At 32.1% G+C, this 22,969-nt stretch overlaps 1 protein-coding gene across 10 annotated transcripts in view; it reads right to left on the reverse strand.

Annotated features, from left to right (window-relative positions):
- Akap9 (A-kinase anchoring protein 9) overlaps positions 1-22,969 on the reverse strand; it is a 127,291-nt gene that overhangs the window by 24,733 nt on the left and 79,589 nt on the right. For 6 of the 10 annotated variants that reach the window (XM_078040439.1, XM_078040440.1, XM_078040443.1 and 3 more), the window contains 15 exons: positions 21,359-21,521; positions 19,825-20,037; positions 18,711-18,749; positions 17,125-17,357; positions 16,012-16,131; positions 12,975-13,151; positions 12,543-12,647; positions 6,719-6,871; positions 6,209-6,388; positions 4,752-5,822; positions 2,900-3,040; positions 1,938-2,423; positions 1,478-1,541; positions 1,224-1,345; positions 179-370 (listed from right to left, as the gene is read on the reverse strand). In XM_078040439.1, the coding sequence (XP_077896565.1) occupies positions 179-370; positions 1,224-1,345; positions 1,478-1,541; positions 1,938-2,423; positions 2,900-3,040; positions 4,752-5,822; positions 6,209-6,388; positions 6,719-6,871; positions 12,543-12,647; positions 12,975-13,151; positions 16,012-16,131; positions 17,125-17,357; positions 18,711-18,749; positions 19,825-20,037; positions 21,359-21,521 (3,459 nt within the window). The remainder of the gene's footprint in view (positions 1-178; positions 371-1,223; positions 1,346-1,477; positions 1,542-1,937; positions 2,424-2,899; positions 3,041-4,751; positions 5,823-6,208; positions 6,389-6,718; positions 6,872-12,542; positions 12,648-12,974; positions 13,152-16,011; positions 16,132-17,124; positions 17,358-18,710; positions 18,750-19,824; positions 20,038-21,358; positions 21,522-22,969) is intronic. The other 4 variants (XM_021732781.3, XM_021732779.3, XM_040291483.2 and 1 more) reach the window with 2 other exon arrangements.

A 22,969-nucleotide genomic window follows, 5' to 3' on the forward strand; every position in this document is an offset into this window, starting at 1 on the left:
GTTTTTAAAACATTCTACTAACCAAAATAGGTATTTAAAAGAACGTATGTATTTTTGAGTCTGAAAATACATACAATAATTTATGTGAAAATTCATATAAAAAAGAATTTAATTTACAAAGTTCATTACTGTCATTAAAAATAACAATGCTACATAGAATATAATATTCTTTGAGTACCTCAGATTCCCTTTGCACTTGTATTTTGGTAATTATATCCTTAAGAGATGAGATGATATTAAGGTAAGCTCTTCTCTCTTCTAGCCAAAATTCTGAAACTTGTTGAATAGAATGATCTTCTCCATCACCAGATGGTGACTCAGTGAGAGAAAGCACCTGCATGCCCTCATTATGAACAGCTCTCAGTAATCCCTAGAAACCAAAATCCAAAAGCCAAAGTTATGACAACTTCTCCAAATACTGAAAAAATGAGAGCTACAAAGACAAATAAATATCAAGCAATATAGCATTATGAAGCAAAATAGATTTAGAAAAGCAACTGCAGAAAAGAAACTCCAGGCACCTTTACTAAATGCCTTCTTCCTGTGGAGAGCTAAGTCAATTGCAATAGATGGTCTATGATTTCCATAGCTTTCATCTCTAAGTTCCTTCAGTTTAGCTAATGTACTGTTCCCAGATTTAATGACTAGCCATTGATTTGACCAAAAGAAATACTGTGAGAAAAACTTCCATTCCTTGAGACTGCTTTTATAATTTTGGCAATCAAAAACACCAATAATAAAAATTATTTTTTTAAATCTTCATAACATAATTATTTAATATATTGTATTTTATTATCTGTGGAATATGGGAATAAAATGAAATAGATTCTCATGGATTTTTTTTTTCCTTTAAGTCATTTATTTTAGCCTGTTTTCATTTGAAGCATGAGGTGAGTGTTACCCTTTGCTTCTATTTGATGGGTGGACTGTACTAGACTTTGTTTGAGCAACCAGGGATGCTACTTCCAACATCCTTTTTCCTCAATATCTAGTTAACAGAGAATTGACAAAAAGATCTGGTCACTAATCCTGGAAGAAAGGAGGGGGTGGAGGGCAGCATATTTTCTCCCTCTCTCTCTCCCTTCCTTCGATCTTTCTTGCTATACAGTTTTTTCAGAGATCCAGTATATAACTTTAAATAAACTACTATGTTCAACATAGAAATTATACAGGCTAAGTTTACTAAAATATATTATGTTTCAGTAATATTTATCTTTTAGTACCTTTATTTTCTTTGGAAATGATTCTGTTAAATTTTCACCTTCTTCTCCTCGTCCTTCTGATGCTGTGTCAAATCCCTGATTTTGTGTAAGATAAACTCCCTGATTCCAGTCTGATCCAGAATCTAAAATAAAGAAAACAATCATTTATTGTTAAACAAACAAACAAACAAAAATAAAAAAAGATACCCTCTCCAAACAAAAATAACACGTTTTAATCAAATACTATAAACATTCCAGAATTTTACATAACTTACCACTGGAATATATTTCTCTAGTTTGGTAAGCATTAGAATACGTTAGTTCAGGCATCAAGGATCCCTAATTAGAAAAAAGAAACAACATACATAAATATTTTTGTTTTAATAAAAACAGAACCCAATGAACTATTTTGCTGTTATAATGCTGTAAAAAGAAAAAAAAGGAAAGAAAAGAAAAAAACTCAATCTAAGCATACTTGAAATGAAACTATCTATAATTTATAACAAGTCTATAATTTTTTCCTTATGGATATTACCATAGTAAGAAGAGATAGTTATTATTTAAGGAACCATAACAAGTTGTAAATTTACATAAGAACTCTAGGAATACAATGGGGAGATTTAAATTCTAATAGTATAAAGAATAGATATTTCCCAAATTTCTTTTAAAATTTTTGCTTAAATTTTGTTGACAACAGTGGAAACTCCCCCCACATGACAACAACAAAATAAATACCTCTTTAGGTCTCAGACACTGTATCACTGCCTTCAATGTACCACACTCTTCTGTCAGTAACTCAACAGCAACATAATGTTCCTTCTTTAAAGTTTCAGTTTCTGAAATATGTCTGGATTCCATATCCAAAATTTCAGCGGCATGAAGTTCTTGTATGTGTTCAATTCTTTCAGTAAATTGCCTAATTATTTCAGAGACTTTTTCTGAGGAACAGCTAGTCTGTACATCAATTTGAATTCCTGCATTTTTAACAAGAATTTGTGGAGTCTGGTTGCTCATGTTGACCTTGAGTATTTGGTCCGTTTGGGATGCAGTGTTTTTACCTACTTCAATAGGAAGTGGCTCTAAGCAGATGTTTCTGTTTATTGGTACTTCAGACTCATCCTCTTTTAATAAGAAGTGGGATAATTTCTTTTTTTCCTCATCAAGTTGATTCTTAACTTGGCTTAAATCTCTCTGAAGAGATGCCATATTGGTCTCTTTTACCTGAAATACAGATGAATTAAGTTGAAAATCTTGCACATCAAATGAGGAACTTACAGTGGAGAGGGAAAGAGTATAATTTCATTTATATGTTCACTTGCCTCAGAATAATAGGAAAAACACTTTGGAAACTGTAATACACATATACTTTTGCATGTATGTATGGTCACAGGTTACTACAAAATTGAAATAATTTTATTAGCCTTTACTTTTGTTTCTCAAGGGATTTAAGTTCTCTGTAACAGCAGTTTTCCGCTTCCTTTACTAAAAGACTAGAGATTAAAAGCATTCTTCTAATATAAAGATTCCTAGCAAAACAAGCAAGGAGATGGTGAATAGATTTATAACAATGGAATTTTTCAAAAAGACTTGTAAATTTAGTCTAAGTTATGGCTTTGGACTTGTTTCTATAGGACATTTTGAAAGGGAATTAAGATGGGTAGAAATGAATGAATTAGGAGTTATGTTACTTGTCTTACCAAAAGCTCTTTTTGAAGTTTTTCTGTCCTTTTTTTGAAAGTGGCAAGTTCTTCTTTGGTAGCCACCAACTCGATTCTAAGAGCCTCAAGTTCTTCAAAAAATCCACTTTCTCCACTGGCATTTATTAACTCAGTAGTTGTCTGGATAACAGTAGAAAACATAAGAAATACACCATTTTTTTTTTTTTTAAAAGCTTAAGTTCAAAGCATTTACACATTCTAATGAAGCTTTTCCAAGACTGACTGCCTAGGGGTTTTAGTGATAAATGCTCTTTCAACAAATAGTGAAACATTTTAAGAACCATCATTTTGTATTCTTAAGGAAATAAGAAAGATTTTCTGGGAATGAAAGACAAATCATGCCATTTATATATATATATATATATATATATATATATATAACATTTATAAATTATTGATAAAAATATTCTTTGTGCCACTCAAAAGTTTCATATTTATATTACTTTCCTCAAAAGATATGAGCTCAAAGATAATTATTATAAGTTATACCTAAAAAGTTATATTAATATTTTAATAATTATTACCTACAGTAATATGCAATTCCAATGAGCTAGGAAGAAAAAGTATAGTGAATAAAATTATTATCCTTTGCCAATATAAATTAAGTAGACATAAAATCCCAATGTATCAATTAATCTTCTGGGGCAGATAAGACTGAACTTCTGGTACTTGAAATTATAAGTTTATTAAGAGAGGGAACTTGAAGGAAAAAAGTCTTTGTCATGTCTGTCATACACTAAGAAATAACTGCAATTTCTGATCTTTATGTAAGTAGACTTAGGTCAGTTACAAATTTTTCCTAAGAAGAATAAAATCTATTATGAGGCATAAAATTTGCCAAGCTAATAACTTGTTACTCATATTAATTCAATATGAATATATTTTGATATTTTTATAATTGTATCTCACCTACATAACTTTCACAGATTTTATGCCAAAATTGGTTTTGCAAAAGTGTGGTTATGACCATTTTATGAAGCTCTCCCCCAACCAAAAAAAAAACTGTGCTGGTATTAATTAAAAATCATCTATTAATAAACTGTCTTCGGTGCAAGATTAGAATGTATAGAATACTCATGAATATACATTACTGTGGTGGTGATGATTATGGGGTGCACTATGGTACTTAAAAGAGATGATAACATAACATACTTAGTAGAGGTACATTAAGGGGGAAAATATCCACAGAAATTCTAGAGGACATTTGCTAAATTTAATGTTTCCATATTTATTTGAACTGTTTTAAATAATGACAACCCTGATTGAATAAAGATGTTTGAAGATCACAAAATATAATTTGGGCCCATTATTCTAGTGATAATAAAATGACCCTATAGTGTTAAATTTAATCTGGTCTCTATACCTTGAGTTTCTGTGTAAGAAACTGCAATGTAACTTGGTAGGAAATCAAATGAACAGAGTATAATCAACTACTAAGTCTCAGCCAATGATAGTAGGCAACTATGTTTCAGCCAATCATAGGCAATCAACCAATCAAATCATATCCAAACAAGGTCTAGCCATGACCAATCAAGCAATTTCTGCCTCTAAATACCACCCACTGTTGCACAGTGAAACTGTTTGAATCTCTTCTGGTTCTGAGTGTTGCACAATGCATGTAGCACTTTTTCCTCAAACAAACTCCTTAGTTTGTCTAAAGTTCTTTAAGAACAGTGTTTTTTTTTTTAAATAAAATCCCATTATGTATAAATTGGTAGGTGTCAGCAGAACTGTTTGACTTAGTAAATTACCAATCAGCTTAATAAGCAAAGGAAAAAAAAAAAAGAGTTTCTTAGGGTATTTATGTGAAAAACTCAAATATAAAACTAACCTTGAGAACAAAATCTCCGTGAGGGCTTCTTTTCCTTTCTTTTCCTTCTAGTTTTTTCTTACTGTCCTCCAATAACTTCTGCAATTCTATCAGCTTCTTTTCTTTTTCCAAAGCATTTTTCTCTGCAGTTTCTACTTGTTCTTTTTCTGAAATCAAAGTAGTATGCATTTCAATCACTTGTCTTTCTAAGTCTGATATTCTCAAGGTTAATGCAGACATATCTGACTCCATCTTGTTTTCTGTTATTTGATTTAAATTCTGCATATTTTCCTTTTCAAGTTCTGATGAAGCTACTCCTTTATCTTGACAGAATTTCACATATTCCTGAACTGCCTCAAGTTGGACTTGACTTACAAGAGCAGCAGCTACTTTCTCCTCAAGTACTTTCTGTAGGTTTACAATCTTCTTCTGAAGCATTTCTGTTTCAGATTGGCCTTGTTCTTTTATGTCTTCTATTTGTTTATAACACTGGATAAGTTCTAAGTCCTTTGCGCTAACAGAGCTCTCAAGCTGTAGCAGTTTTATTTCCAAATTTTTGGAAACTTTGGTGCTTTCTTCAAAAGATCTGAGATACATATTGCTCTCAGGGGGTTTCAGAACATCTTCAATATGGATTACTTCCAGTTCGGGTTGGTCTTTGCTGATATCATCTATAGTCATGCTAACACTTTCATCTGGTATACTTTGGATTTTTTCCTTAGGGTCATGTTCTCTCTTCAAGTTGACTAATTCTTGTGTTAGCTGATCCATTTTAAAATTGGTTTCTTTAAGTACATTTTTTGTGAAGGCCATTTCTTCATTAGTGATTTCTACTTGCTGTTCCAAAGCCAGCTTTTCAGCTATAACCTTTTCCAACTGATGTTTCAAGCTGTCCTCTTGTTCTGAGGGCGAACTGGTATCCACCAACATACTCTGTTCAATATATGACAATTCCTCCTGAAGTTTTTCAATCACTTCATTGAGCTTGTCTGTTTCTTCTTCTCTATTTTTCTTCAAACGTTCTTGATCACTCTTCAGACATTCTATTTGGGCTTCAAGATCCCTTACCAGTTCATTTTTTTCTTCAAAATCCTATTAGTTAATGAAAAAGAGAAACACAGAAAAGTATGTATTCATATTTTAAAATTTTGTTTTATTTTAGGGTAAAAACTTAAAGATGATCAGGCACAAAAGCTGTATGCTTGTCAGACACATTATGTTACTTTCAATATAGACCAACACCTCCCTTATCACATCAAACAAAGACCTTATTTAGAACATCATTCTGGAAGTTCTATTAAACATAAGTGGCTTATGCTTTTAGTATTTGATTCTCTATTAGGAAAATGTCAACATTAGTACATTTTATTGGAAAGGATAAAATACTGAATTAAGTCTATAACAGATGGCATCCAAAGCTAATCACTCTATTTAACTATATAAGATTTCAGATAATAACCAATTTTAAATGAGTATACCTTGTTATCTGTTGTAAGTCTAAGTTGTTGATGAAAGTCTCTAATTTGCTCATTTAATCGATCAATTTCTACCTCTTTTTCCTGTATTATTTGAGCAAATTTCCCAAATAGCATATGCTGGTCATGAGTAGAGATAGCCTCAGGATCCTTCATGGCAAATCTCAATTTCTCCATTTCATCCTAGTGACAAAAATAACCATCATAGTTGGATGTATTCATGACATGGCATTTTTCACAACATTGTTTCAATTAAGTCTTATAAAAAATACATTTCCTACAATGTACACGTAAAAAAAATTAGACATAATGTAGATCAATAATTCTTGAAATATTTTCATAAAAGATCTCAAAAATTTAATTATGAACAGAAAATAAGTTCCATGCAAATCTATTTGCTTGCTAGTGTTCTTCGAGTGAGTATTATTTAGATCTGGACTTAGTAAATGTTTATTATAACTACATAGGAGCAAAACTTATCTCTATAGAAAAAAAATTTTCTAAAACAGTTACCTTGAATAATTTATTTTCTTGTTCAAGTTCCTGTAGACGGGTAGTGGATTCCTTTTTCTGTATTTCCAATTGCATATGTAGTTGCTGAACTTCTTCATTTTTATTTTCAAGCTCATCTCTAAATTGCTCTAGTTGTTCTTCTAAGTTTGTTATCTTTAATATCAAAATTATGAAAAGTAAAGAAAAAAAAACTTTATACAGATGTTTGTCAAGATAGAATTAAGAATGTTGGGGCTGGGGCTGTAGCTCAGTGGTAGAGCACCTGCTGTGCACATGTGAGGCACTGGGTTCGATCCTCAGTACCACATAAAAATAAAGATATTGTGTCCAACTACAACTAAAAAAAAAATTTAAAAAAAAATGTTGTATTTGCTTTATAAAGTACATATGCTTAATTCATAACAATAAAGGAAAGTGGTTTTCTAAGCCAGCCATACTTGTATGGTTCCTAGACATGCTCACACTGCACATTCTTTTTTTTGTTTTTTGGTTTGTTTATTTTATTTTTGTTTTGGCACTGGGGACTGAACCCAAGGGAGCTTTACCATGGAACCACATCCCCAGCCTTTTTTTTCAATTTATAGTTTTTAGATACAGTCATGCTAAGAAAGTTGCTTAGGGTCTTGCTAAGTTGCTGAGGCTGGCCTCAAACTTGCAATCTTCCTGCCTCAGACTTCTGAGTTGTGGGATTATAGGTATGTGCCACCGTGCCTGTCACACTGCACATTCTTAAACCATCTTGCCCAAGCAGAAGATACCTTAAAGAAGGACACCAGGAAATATTTTCTACCATAAGAAGAAAGAGTCACAGAAAGGAGCAGTCCACATGTTAACTCTTATGTTAAATTCAGTTAGAATTAAGTCAGTTGCTATTGAAAAGCTTAGAAAAATTGTAGAATTAATTCAGTTATTCTAGTATCAAATAAAACTAACTTAATATAGTCCCACAAATATCTAATTATAATCCATTGAATGCCCTGGCTGCTTTGTGGTTTGATTAAGCAGATGGAAGCAGAGATACACAATAAGGTCAAGAGATCCTTAGGTCTGAATTGCAGAGTAAGGTAACAAAATAATTTTAGTAAAAAATCAGAGAGCTCTTACTTATAGGAAAACAGAAATTTAATTTTTGAAGATGGATTATTAGTAATAAAAGTAAAATAATCCTCTTTGATGGTTATACAAAAAAAAATGAACCTGATGACGAATATTAAGAGCTAATTATTGCTCTATTTAAAAAAATGGGTTTGAGGACATTAGCAGTCACTTTAGCTCACTGCTTCACAGCTACTTAATATTTAATAAATGAATTTATAAATATATATTTACTTGATGATCAAAAATGTTGCATTAACAGCAACCTAAGATGCAGAAGCAGTGTTTAGTAGTAACTGGCTCAGAGCCAACTTTAAATCATTTAGTGCCTTAAAGTTGAAAAGGGGCATATCTTGCTTATATACTGATACATCACACAATTAGAATCATTCTAGCACAGGCAAGGCAAGGCCTTAAAAATCAGCCTAAAAAAAGAAATCAGCAAGGAAAAAAAAAATCAGCCTAATATTTCTTAAACAGAAATGGTATCAATACTAAATAATGGCTATTATTTATAGAGAATTACTGCTAGGCATGGGTACAAAGTGCTTTATATATTGTTATTTTTTAAAAAGCCTGTAACAACCTTAGGAACTCTATTCTATGATTAACCCCATTTCAGAAGTGAGGAAGGGAGTTACAGCAAGGAGTAACTTGTCCTGAGGTCACATGTCTACTATGTGGTGAAACCACCTTTTGAACCTGGGGAGTTCCAGTCCTAAACTATAATTTATCCTGTTTCTTTTTTTTCTTTTCAAATATTTATTTATTTATTTATTTATTTAGTTTGTGGTGGTCACAACATCTTTGTCTGTATGTGGTGCTGAGGATTGAACCTGGGCCGCACGCAAGCCAGGAGAGCACGCTACTGCTTGAGCCACATCCCCAACCCCTCCTGTTTCTAATAACTAATGTCTAAGACGTCTACTTAAATTTTTTGTAACAATGATATTGAACTCTGTAGACACTAAAATACATTTAGTGGTTGTACATATATAATTTCCAGGTTAGTTTATTGAAAATTGTGATGACTGTATCTTCTTCAAAATTATCTGATAGTATTTACATCTATTCTTCTCTTCTATAACAAATTTTAATGACAAGGTATTATAAAATCAACATACACATAGTTATTTAGGTTCAAAATTGCTGCCCCGCCTCACATGATCTTTTTTTTTCCTTGTGACATCACTTAATAGTCAAATTCTTAGCTCTATGTCTTAAAAGCCCTGCTACTCAAAGTGTAGTCTCTGGAGCAGCAGAATAGGCATCATGTGAGAGCACGTTTGATGCACAGAATCTTGTGCTGCACTCAAGATCTGCATTTTGGGAGCTGAGGTTGTGGCTCAGTGGTAGAGCGCTTGCCTAGCATGTGTGAGGCACAAGGTTTGATCTTCAGCACCACATTAAAAAAAAAAAAAAGGTATTTAGTTTCTCTACAACTAAAAATTTAAAAAAAAAGATTAAAAAAAAAAAAAAGACCTGCACTTTAACAAGATCCCCTGCTGATTCATATGCAGAGAAGGACTGGTTTAAAGTACTAACATTTTTATTTTAAGTAGCTGAACTTGAGACATCACATCAGACTTTAGTTTCTCCAAATGACACTATGGAACATTCTTGTTATTCAAGCAGACTCTAGTTTCAGGCTGTCTTATAACAACACCCAAACCAGAAGAACATTAGAAAGGTTTAAACTTGTTTTACTTTTCTACCAATTGATATCTAGACTATTTGGATGACACTGATTTGTACCTATTTGAGTCTTATTTTATTTTTTAAGTGTTTTTTTTTCTCTTAAAAAAAAAAAAAGTATAGGGGCTGGGGTTGTGGCTCAGTGGTAGAGCGTTTGCCTGGCATGTGTGAGCCACTGTGTTCGATTCTCAGCACCACATATAATAAAAAAATAAAATAAAGGTCCATCAACAACTTTAAAAAAATGTTAAAAAAACTTATATATGTTCCACTAATTAGATAGCATATTCCTTGAAGTCTGGTGTTGATTTCACAACTGAACAAAAGTGCTTTACATTCAGAAACAGCTTAATAATGAATGTTGAATGACAGTCTTTAACATTTTTCACTAACAAGCAAAATATATTCAGTGTTCTGGCATCATAGCATCATAGGGTTCCAGAATCAGTTCTTTCTGTCTGTACTAAGTACTAACCTCTCTTAAGGATCAGGTCACACATTGGCAAATTAGGAGATTTTAGAACAGAACCTATTCCCAGGGAGAGTGTTAAGGGTTAATGGGACAATGCATTTAATATACTTTCTAGCACTCAGCCCTCAGCAAAGTTAACTATTATTTACTATTGCTATCTATAAACTAGAGCTCATTAGTTCTACAGAGAGCTAAAAGGATCAGCTTACTGATCCTTTTCTCAAAATAACTATTGTCTCCACAATATTTCCTTCTCCTATAAGAAGCTGTTTTCTTCTTTTTATTCATCCCACATTTCTAAATAGTCTAATGAACTTTCAAAAAAATGTTTTATACAAATCTAGGTTTTGGGAGTATTTGAACGTCTCAACTATAATGATACATAAGGATATCTTTATGTTTATACTCAATAGGACATCTGAAAACATTTGCCTAGTTTTCAGGATAGAATGCTTAAGTTATTTTCATTAAAAGACATATGTTTTAATTCTACCTTCATACCTCCATTATTCAGTTATAGGTAAGGGAGTGAGTTCTGATAGAATACTCATTATAGTTATTTAAAGCAAGTAAATGAAGGTCAGCTTGTTATTTTAATCTGTATATATTCATTCAACATCTTTGGCTCTGGGTCTCTATCTGTAAAAACTGAAAGTCAGTTAACAGATGCTCTCTATGGTTTCTTATAGTTCTATACTACTAGTACCATGATCCTGAGTAAAAGGCAGATGTTTATTAGAAACTTAATTCAGGAAATTAAGGTGTTAGTAGATATATATTACATTCAAAAGATAATAAAAATAATAGGGCATGGTGGCACATGAATGTAGTCCCAGCTACTCAGGAAGCTGATGTGAGAGGATTGCTTGAACCCTGTAATTTGGAGTTTATAGTCAGCCTGGCACTATACTTAATGCCTTCCATCTCAAAATACAAAAACAAAAACAAAAAAACCTGTGTGTGTGTGTGTGTATGTATGTATGTATAGAATTAGGGCTAAGGAAATAACTCAGCAATGGAATGCTTGTGTGAGGCCCTTTGAGCCCCAGAACACACACACAAATGAAGAGAAACAACTAGTAAGCTACATCAAGTATCCTTAATCAACTACCACTACTTTTAGATCCAGTTGTGAAGGTTCATTTTTTGGGGGGAGGAGATTATTCAGTATTTAAGATAAATCATTAAGTATTAATTCCTTTCAAATATACAAAAATAGTTACACACACAAAAAATGTGCTCACTGCTTCCATGAAAACTCCAAACCTAATAAACCAGAACTTCTCAGATGTTACATAAAAATGGGAAAACGATCCTTCTCATGGATCATTTCAACTATAGTAATTTCTATGGATTCCTTTTTTCTTCTTTGAACTACAAATTCACTGAACTGTCATTTTAGCTGATGTCTAAATTAGTTTTTTAAACAGATTTTCAAGTACTTATTAACAAATACTTCTACGATATTTAAGCAAAATAAGTATTTGTTAAAATAAATTTAAATGTTCTGAGAAAAATTCTATGGAAAGAGACAAAAACATAATTAAAAACATTTTAAACATTTAAAATTATTTACTACTATACAATATTGAGTATTATATGTTTTAGGAAAACTATTAGTAGACAAAGAAAGTTAAAATTACTATAGCTCTAAAGGTAAATTTTCTTTTCTTGTTCTCACAGGGGTATTATTATGTTGCCTAGGCTGACCTTAACCTCCTTGGCTCAAGTGATTCATTCTCCTGCTTTAGAGTCCTGAGAAGCAGGGACTACAGGCATGCACCACCATGCCTAATTGGATCCTTCTCTTTAAGAAGGAGGTAGAAGGGCAACACAGGATAACTTTATAGTTACTTTCTTGTTATTATTATTTTGTGGTGCTGCAGATTCAAACCCACTTTGAGCTAAATTCCCATTCCCAGTTCATTATTAATCTTTTAAGCACAAGCTTCATATGTTGTAAAACAATACTATCAATTCTCAGGGAAAAGTTTAAAAAGAAAATGGAAAGCAAGCAAACCCAAATTCACAGTAGAGAGGAGCAAAAATTCAATGCCCATAGCACAAACAGGAGAAAAGAGATGCTGCCTTTTGTCCTAACTACTACATTTCTCCACTGTCCTCTGCACTCAGCCCATACCTGCTAAATTGTCCTTTCTCCCTCTCTAAATTTCTTCTTGCTTCAAGGTGCTCACACTAGTTATTCTCTCAACCTGGAATAAACTTCCTTCATAAGCTTTTCAGTTCACATGTTTATTGTCTTGAAGATCAATTTAGGCACTGAATTGAGAAAGTCTATACTTTGGTTTTAGATCACAAACTTCATTTTGTTCAAATGATATTTTCAAGGTAACTGATTTTAAAATAACTCAAAACATATTTTGTCATTTAAAAATAAAGTGGTAGAACGCTTGCCTAGTATGTGTGAGGCACTGGGTTCAATCCTCAGAACCATGTAAGTAAATAAAACAAAAGATATTTGCCCATCTACATCTAATCCACCACACACACACACACACACACACACACACACACAGACGAAAGAAAAAAAAAAGTCGTTACCTCTTTTTCTTTTCTGTCGATAGCATCTCGCTCAGCTTGCAGTTGCACTTCTAGAGACAATTCTGCTTTAGCTTCTAAGGCTCCAAATTGTTTCTGGTCCTCTACCTTTAAATATATAAGAATGTTCTCAAATTTTCAGACATTAAATACTGATTATTCAGAGTGTGTGTGTGTGTGTTTCCTTTTGGATAAGTTGCAATTCTCTCTGACCAGTTAGGAGGACAAACTCTACATTAGTAAATATCAAAAAGTTACAGATATTCAGTCTTGAATACATTCATAGAGTCAAACAGGAACTTTTGACACTTAAAATGCATTTCTCAGATAAAAATGAAGGCTCTTTCCCATCTGCCCCCACCCTCAAGCTTTCTTATTCAAGCTCTGATGTTTGTGTATTAAAACACTTAATAAAGTTAACTCAAAATGTCACACCTTTTGAAAATTGTCTGTGCTAACAAGTAAGGCTTGTTCCAGTTCTCTCACTCTGAACTCTAGCTTTTCAATTTCTTCATTCCTCTCTTGTACATCTCTTTGAAGCTGTTCTTTTGATAGAAGCAGCTCACTGCACTTGTCTGTTTTTTCTTTTAGATTATTTGTTAATTGTTCAACCTGAAAATATAATAAAAAAAATCTAAAAATTTGAAAAGTTCATAACTTTTAATTCATCTCAAAAATCATTTTTTCCAAAAAACATTTTGAAATGCTATATTAATTTCATTTTTTATAAGGATAGCAACTATTATCTCAAACAAAGGTTGATAGTTCCCAAGTTGATAAGAACTAGGCAGCACTAGTAAACAACAAATATTGCTTTTGCTCAACCCTTTTAAAAAAAATTTCTTTCTCTTAAGACTAAGACTTTAGCTAGGAAGAGGGGAAAACCACATTTTGAATAATGTTGAATTATCTAGTAATGGTACAATCATACTAAGACCTATGACCTTAAAGATGGCAAATTTGTAGAGTACTTACTGACTTGCTTTCAGAATGTGAAGTAAGATAACCTGAAAAAAAATCTTTCATGAATTACTTTTTGATAATAGTTATTTACAAAGCACTTTCAATCTATACATTGCACCATCCCAGAATAGAGATGAGGATGGGTGGTAAGAGAGAGCTATACATTTAGTGTCTTATTAGTTTCTCCTGCATCCAAAATAAATGATGACACATCCCAGAAATTATCCCTGAAGACTGATATGCAAGTGCCTTCAATTCAATGGCTCTGTGATAGAAGAATACAGGAAGGATTAATAAGATAATTTATGAAATTAGTTCTGATCAAGAGGGAGAGGATGTTCCTAAAAAGATAAGTAATGGTAAGAAATAAAAGAATACTACCTTTATTCAGTGAAATACTTGGAGGCAATTATACAAAATGACAATCATTATTCAGAACATTAAAAAAATGCAAGCTTAATTATAATTACAGGATTAAATTTTAACAGTAATAAAGCTACTGAGAATAATAGGTTGACTAAGTTTTGGATTAAGTTAATGAGAAAATGCTATAAAACAGGTACAATGAAATGGCATATTATAATATGTATTCACAGTTGGAATTTTTGGGTCTTCAGAAAATCAGAAGCTGGGATTAGTTCTGGCAGGGTAAGCAGAGAACAAATGGGTCACAGTGTTCCTGAGGAAACTCAAACATACCTTAAAGTTTCATGAACAAGATAGGTCAACTTTCAAATATTTTTTAAAAAATTATATAGTAGAAAATGGCAGTCAAAGTTCTAGATCTTGAATTATCTTTTGAGTTTCAGTGAATAAGTCACTGTTTTTCAAAAGCTAAAAATACATTTGTTAGAAATAAGGGCAATGACTACAAACAAGGGGAATGATGACTTCTCTTCTATTCTAGCAGATTTAACATTTCATTACAATGAACTTATAGGCATTTTATACTTCATTGAGGTACTTTTAAGAGAAATGAATCAAGTAAACTTCTTAGAAATTGTAGATAATTTTCAGCAATAAAATTATTTTCAGAAATAATAGTAGTTGAATTTAAGTGTTAACTAAGGGCCACACTAATACTGCTATGCAGTGGGAGCTATTACTGTCTTTATTTTAGAAATGAATAAATAGATTTGAAAGGTTAAGTAGCTTAGTTACTGTCACACATCTACTACATAGCACAGCCATGATCCACACTGGGATTGCCTTATCTTAAGCACAATCTCTTTATAACCAGGACAAGCCATCTTTAGAAATATATATAAGTGATATATGTATAAATATGTATAATATTTCCCATGTAACATTTGTTTAATAAATGTAGAGTTTTCTGTATGAGGAAAATGGACAGTGGGAGTGACAGAGTAGAAGCAGGGAGACTGGTCAGGAGGCCACCTCACACATATAGGCAAATAATAATGACAACTAAGACACAGGGAAATGAATAAAGGTGAAAAGAATAAAAAGATGTAGTATAAATCTGATCTATTAATGGTTTGGGATCAGGGCTGAGAAGGAGTGGGACTGAGGAAGAATTCTAGAACTTAGCAAAGAAGATGATTTAGAAGGCACAACATTTATTGAGATGAAGAAGGAATAATTTTATTCTTGTCTTTTTGATAAAGGCTAATCAGGAACCAAGAATATGATTCCTGGATATGTTAAAAATGAGACATCTACGTGGAGACAGAGTAGGCAGTTGAAAATTCAAGTACAGAGTTCAACAGAGATGTTAGGAATAAAGGAACAACTGTGGGGCAATTTACAGATGACTGGGAAGAAAATGTAAAAACGGAAGAACGAGGACTCTAAGACTGAGTCATGAGGCACCCCTCATTTATTTTGGGTAGGCAGAAGACAAAATAAATACTGGAGGAGAGAGACCACACTCTACAGTACGTGTGTCACAGCAGTTAAGAGAAGGAGATACTTACAGAAGACTGTAATGAGTGTCTCCAAATGGTTGAGTAGTATTAAAGACAGAGAGGTGATTACTAGATACAGCCAAGAGGCTTTGGGTAACCTTCATAGGAACAGTTTAAATATACTAAGGGGTATAAAATTCTAAGAAAAAGATGTTGGAAACTTCATTGTAGTGGACTGTAAAAGAGAAGAGAAAGGGTAGTAAAGAGTGACTACAGAGAATTATCAGTTTTGTTGGGATGGGAGTAGAGAATTAGGCAGAGAAGTTTATTTAATACTAGAAAATATATAAAGATGGAAATAATTCCAAATTTCGGTATAACATTTTTATGTTTTGTTTTTTGTTTTTGATGGTGCTGGCATCAAATCCAGGGCTTCAGGTATGCTAGGCAAGTGTTCTACCATGAACTATAACCCCTAGTCCAATACAAACATTTTTTAGGGTTAATGACCTCCTCACATTTAAGTAATATTCAATGTCCTGATTTTTAAGATTTATACCTTATTCACTTTTAAGTTTTTCATAATGTAACTCTTACTTCACACTCAAGATACAAATAGGCAATACCAATAAAGTTCTTACCTCTCTAGTTTGATGGTCACCAACAGGCTGGATTCGAGGCACAACCTTAAGTTGTTGTTCTAACTTCTGTATTTCTTGTTGGAACACATCTCTCTCATGTTCTCTGTCAATGGCTTGCTCCTGAAATTGAACAATAATAAAAACAATAGTAATTGAAGAAACAATATTTATTAAACCTATTATCTCTCTTTAGCTATAGGTTAAGTTTGTTTGAAAAGAAAGGACTGATGACCATGGAATCACAAAGATTCAAAAATATTTTTGGTATGATACATTACCTATTTGGGTTCTTCCACAAAATTTAAATACTTAAAATTTATTTGAAGTACATTTGTTTTCATTTAGGTAATGTTAAACTCAGAATGAAATAATTCTCCTCCATCAATGAATGTACTTGTACAATGGAGAAATTACACTGCTAACTCAGTCATTAAGCAAATAAACAAACTGGTAAATCAATTTCTTTAATCTTAAGTTTTATACCTAAAATTATAAATAGTATAAGACTCTAATTCTCTGATATGTTAAGAGAAAATCTGGCTTCTAAGAAATCTTAAAGAAGAATATCCATGTGAAATTAAAGATTTAACATCTTTTTGGAAGAGAGCAATGGAAGCTTGGCAACTATTCCAGCCCAAGTGCCACACTGTTGTTACCTGTGTTCACACCTTTTGAGGTGGACACAATGGTAGACAATTAGCTCTTGGAATTCTTACCTGCTTTGACTACTGGTTAAATGAGAGACTAGTAGAAGATTAACTATGAATTTTGGAACATTAACTAGTAGGGCTTATTCACAAGCTAGTGGCACAAGTTTTGTTGTTGTTTAGGTTTTTTTTTTTTTTTTTTTTTTGGTGCTGGTGATTCAACCTAGGGCCGGCCTCATTTCATTCATGCTAAGCAGTGCTCTACCACTGAGCTACATTCCCTGCCCTAGTTTTACTATTTTCATTTTGATTGTTACATAATAAATTATTGGAATACTCTCTCCATTGGTGGAATACACACATAAGCAAAAATATTGAGTCCCTATAATTTAAAATTAAAATAATATAGAACAGCATCACATAGTATTCTACTGAGAAAAATCAATATCAAATTGCAAATACTTACATCTAAAAATTTTCTCATTTTTTCTAATTGCTTTTCTAGTGCTTGGTTTTGCTGTCTTAAATCCATTACTTCAGCATTTTTTTCTTGTTCCATCTCTATAAACCAACTGACTTGTTCTTCAACATCTGTTTCTAAAGCTTTCATTTGTTTTTGAAGTTCATCATGTACTTTCTCAGCTTGACATTGCAATTCTAGCTTTTCCTTCATTAATTTTTCTGTCTCATGTAGTAATTCTGTTTATAAATGCAAAAGCATTCAGAGTTAATTATAATTAATGGTGCTTCCAGTAAATTTTACCTTCATGAAATAAAGGCTGAGAAATATTTTAAGTCCATATTAAAAAGTAAATATTCTCTTATAAAAATATCAAAATATCCTACTGCTACACATACATAAACTAGTATTATTAAAATTATGCAGAATTAACAAAAAGAAAGTCCCGTCACAAAAACACCATTTTTGTAAAAACATAGCAAATGACAAAAAAAGCCACTTTTCACTATTAAGAATAGAACAAAATTGAATGAAATTTAAGCATAGAAAAAGAATATTTTATTTACCTCACACAAAAATTCATTCATTCCAAACCCACAAATCACTTTCATATGTATACATAATATACACAAAAAATCTCTGTAAATCTTTAAACAAGCAAGGAAGAGTTGTAGGAGAAGAAATAAGACTATACCCAGAATTTCCTGTTATTCTTACTCCTTATTAGATCCATATTACTGAGTTGTTTTTGCATGCTCACATGTATGTGCATCAAGGGAAAACTGACATGTGAGAGGCAGTGTGGTTAGCACTAAAAACAGACTATGTCTTCAAATCCTAGCTTGCCTCTTGTTTTACATGATATTCAATATGATGATCCTTGGTTTCCTTATATGTAAAATGGGAACTATATCATTGCCAATCTCTTACAGCAAATTTGGAATCAAATGAGTTAAAATATGTAAAACAGTAACTGTAGTATGGTAAGCACTATTGTGTTAGTATCATTATTAATATAATAATAAAGTATAAAAGAAAAAGTAAACCAATCCTCTAATAAAGAAAATGGAAAGAACTTATCTCTAGAATCTTTATACTAACTGATGTGTCAACACTATACTCAAGACAAGGAATCAACAGAAAAACTTTTCCTTTGAAAACAACACTGATACTAGATGTTAACAAAGTAAATCAATCAGAAAGCCTCTTACTAAATTCCATTGATCTTTTTACTACCATCATCTTATAAACTTCCTGACTTAGAAGAGGATTCTGGAAAGTCATAGACTACAAGATTTAATATATTTATTTAAAAAAAACATTTTCTTTGAAAAATTGAAATTAAGTTTCATGCAAAACAGATAATAAGATGATGGTCATTATCAATCTCAGTTGTTAATTTCAAGTGAAAATGTGAACTTTTATAGTAAGACAAGTTGTTTTGTTGTTAAAGAGAACAACTTTAAGAGTGAATCACAGCAGCAAAACTGCGAAATTAGAGATGTGTTAGTTGTTTGAAAATCCAAGGGTTACTCAAAATTTGCATCTAAATCTACCACTCAAAAATAGTCCATGCAATTGTACGCACACACCTGCTTCAGGTGCTGCAGCGACTGCAGCATCTACTAGTCCTATGAAAATAGAAAACAAGACAAGACACAAGAAAAATATTATACATATTCTATTGGCTAAAATAAGATAATGCATGTGCCCACATATATATTAGAAGCAGATGCTGAAGCCACTGATTATCATCACTGGAGATTTTGAGAAGTTCCAATATTTCTTGAATATTTTACATGTATGACACAAAGTTTTTCCCTATTAAAAATTACAACCCTAAACCCATGCTAGACTAATTTCATCATTTTACAAAATATGTATGTTGTATTTCTTAATTGATCAAATGAAATTAGAGAAACAGTTTATAATTCCAACTTACGTTTACTATAAAAGTGAGGACACAATAAACTGAATTTAAATTTTTACTATTACAAAGATTGACATTTACTGCTAAACAAACTTTAACGTCGATATTATTTCTTATTTAAGGAAAAATTAAGGTTATTTATAAATTTAAATTCTCTTTGAACTCCTACTAAACTAGATGTCAGCCTGCTTCTAGCGCCATTGACCTTTTCCATGTATTTGGCTTGCAAGCCCCAGACCTGCTTATTACTAAAACAAGTTCTTAGTTATTTAATCCGACAATACATTTTTGCTGTCTCTTTTCTATTAAAAAGCCTAAAGCTTACACAATTTATAAAATATTCTGCCCCATTATTTGTAACCTTCTCTTGAGGCAGATTTTTGGGGATAAGTAAAGAATTGTCTTTTCCTGTTAACAGTCAACATCTGTCAGAGATTAAAAAAGAAAGAAAAGAAAACCCTGGTTCTACTTGGTTGTCTATTAAGACAATTACCTATAAGGTATGTTTGGTTATAATTTTTTTGAATACACTTTTTTTAGTTGTCAGTGGATCTTTATTTTACTTATATACAGTGTTGAGGATGGATCCCAGTTCCTCCCACATGCTAGGCAAGCGCTCTATCACTGAGTCACAACCTCGGCCCATTCTGCTATTATTTTTCAAGTTCCTATATGGTATATGAATAATGGCATTGAAAAAAAGGGGGAAAAATCACTCTTAATGTTTAAAGAATATAAATGAAAAGAAAAGTGTTCCAAAGTCTGAAAATACGTACTTTGTACAGCTGGACTTGATTCTGCTTTTAATGCCTCCTTCTGTCTTGACAATAATTCTTTTTCTGCTTGGATTTCTTGTTGTTCTGCTTCCAATTCTTGCAACCTATTACCTGCACGTAACAACTCCTGCTCAAGGCGATCTATTATATCAGTTTTTTCCTCAATTTGCCTTTCAAAAACAGTTTTTTCATCTGCATAGCCATCAATAATACCTGTAAGATAAAATGAACAGGAAATGGAATTACAACTCATTTAAATTTGAACATTAACATGTTTTAATATGAACAAAAGAGCTGTTAGCAAAACTTTAAATCATTCCAACTTATTAAGAGTCTTGAATGAATTTGCTATTAATAGCAGCAACTTATTGACTTTTTTTTGTTGTTGTTGTTGAAGACGGACACAATACCTTTATTTAGTATATTTTACGTGGAGCTGGGGACTGAAGCCAGTGCTTCACGTGTGCTATCAAATGTTCTACCACTGAACCACAACCCCAGCCCTTAACTTTTAATATGTACATTTGATTTAGTCGTCGTCTTATTTTTTGAGTACCAGGAATTGAACCCAGGGGTGCTTTACCACTGAGTTACATCCCCAGTTCTATTTTATTTAGAAACAAGGTCTCACTAAGTTGCTTAGGGCATTGCTAAATTGCTGAGGCTGGCATTGAGTTAGTAATCTTCCTGCCTCAGTGTCCCTGGGCATGTCACTGGGATTACAGGCATGTGCCACTGTGCCTGGCCCAATGCAGTCTTCTTGTTTACCAACCTGACATTAATGTGAAATTTCTCTAAACTTTCAAATAGTTTGCTATACTGAAGTATCATCACGTTGTATATGCATAATTCACTTTATTAAAAAGATAAAAATAGACAAGTTCCTAGACAGCTTAATGTAAATCAGATATTATAAATCGAATCACAATTCTAACAGAGTAAAGAGAATGGGAGAGGGGAAAGAAGACGGGAGGGAAAAGAAGGGGATCATGAACTGAAATTGATTTCCATGCATGTATGAGTTTGTTGAGATGAACTCAGCTACTATGTATGACTATGAAGCTCTAACAAAACATTTTCTCTCAAGTTGGTATTTTAATTCTAGAAGGTCAAGGTCAATACCACAGCATGGGGGAAGAGGCAAAGCCCAAGGCTTTAGAGGCTTAAAACCTATGGTCACCATTTAATGGTTACCTTAAACAATTCAATAACATCTTTACCTTCAGTTTTCTCATTTTTAAATTACAGGCGTGTCTTAGGATGGTGGGATCATGGAAACAACTCTCCACCATCCATTTCTCTATTTTCTAAAATTCCTTTATATTTTCAGTAATTCTATAAGTTCCTTTTATATTTAAATGTGTATATGCAGTTTTAAAAACTGCTTGGAAAAACTCTGAAGACAAACTACAACTACTTTCCAATGGCTGCTCTAAATTAGAGTAGATTTGTTTCTGAATTTGGCTGTACATCAAAATCTCTATTTTAAGATTGAAGTTCTGCTACTCTGACTTGCCAAAGGCAAGGTACTTACCTTCAGCCTTACTGAGCTCCACTGCCAGCTGTTCTCTGGCCCTAGACTCTTCATGAAGGCGCTCTCGCAGTTCTTCTTGGCATTTAAGGGACTCTGTTGCCTGTTGTTTCTGTTTGAATGACTCACGCATCAATTCTGTTTGTGTAACTTTTGCATGTTCAAGCTAAACAAGAAGGGAAAGAATACATGAAGGAAGATGAAGTGTTAGGAAAACCAGTGTCATTTTCCATTAAAGTAAGGATTTCAAATAAAAGACATATTACTGACTTACAGTCACTTAAGACAATTCTAATGCATGTTAACATTTGTGGGTAGGATAAGTCAATAGTAGACTCCATATTTGTTTTGAACACTTTAGAATTCGGAGGCATTAAAAATACAGCCTTCTTAGAATGCTATCATTGGCATATACTGACTCCATTTTAAAAATAGTTTTTAAGATGGTAATACACACTTGAGGCCAAAGCTCTCGATCAGGAAGTAGTTGAATTGCCATCACTTAATCATTTGTGTGAAATTTCAAAAAAGCACTAACTTTGCTTTAGTTATCTGAGCTTTTATATGTCACCATCTACTTATCTGTTTTTACTGAAACAACTACATGCAGGAAAAAAAAAAAAAACTCCACAAAAAACAAAAAACAAAACTGAGTTGTCAAATGTTTTTAGTACTTAGCCCCAGAATTTTAAGAAATAATTGTATGTATTGACAACAGGCTTACAGCAAGTCTCTTAAATAAATTTTGTAAATTTACATAAGTTTGTGTATCAGAAAGACATTACTGCCATGTTTTAAACTTAAAATGATAAAATGTAGTGGTTTCTAAGGTTTCTAATTAGACATTAATAATGTATTATAAAATTAAGATAATATTTAAAATCTTAAAGACTTCTGCTCCTCACACCTGAGTGTTATTGCCAAATCAAATCACTTTCCAACATATTCAGTATGCAATTATTGTTTTTTAAATTTAATGTATTTTTTTTTTTAGTTGTAGATGGACACAATACCTTTGTTTTACTTATTTATTTTTATATGGTGCTGAGGATTGAGCCTAGTGCCTCACACATGTTAGGCAATCACTCTACCACTGAGCTTCAACCCCAACCCCAATAATTGTTGTTTTAAAAGAAAGTTTAAATTTTATTTATAACCTATTATTTAAAAATGAGCATAGATATAAGACTCATAATGGAAAATTAAACATAAATTTGAATTTGTAACTAATTTCCTAAAATATCTGTGAAAATATATTATTATTTTAAAAAGGAAAAATTTTATGAACATGTTCACTTTTAACTACCAAGAGTATTTTCCTTTAAATGTGGATAAATACTATATTTTTATTTTTAACTATAAAGAAAATGACCATGAAGTATAAATGTTGTACACAACTACTCTCCTGAATTTAGTCAATACATTTTTTAAAATACATCAATTGCTTCAATATGTACATAATTTTTTATTATACACTAATGACCTAGAAAATACATGAAATATAGAGTTCAAAGTTATAACTAAAAGAAGATGAACTATTTTCCAAATTTACTACATAAATTCAATAGAATATTTACAATAAAATAAATATTTGCTTTAGATAAATTTAATAAG

Source organism: Ictidomys tridecemlineatus, chromosome 2 (assembly GCF_052094955.1).
Source record: "Ictidomys tridecemlineatus isolate mIctTri1 chromosome 2, mIctTri1.hap1, whole genome shotgun sequence".
NCBI lineage: Eukaryota > Metazoa > Chordata > Mammalia > Rodentia > Sciuridae > Ictidomys > Ictidomys tridecemlineatus.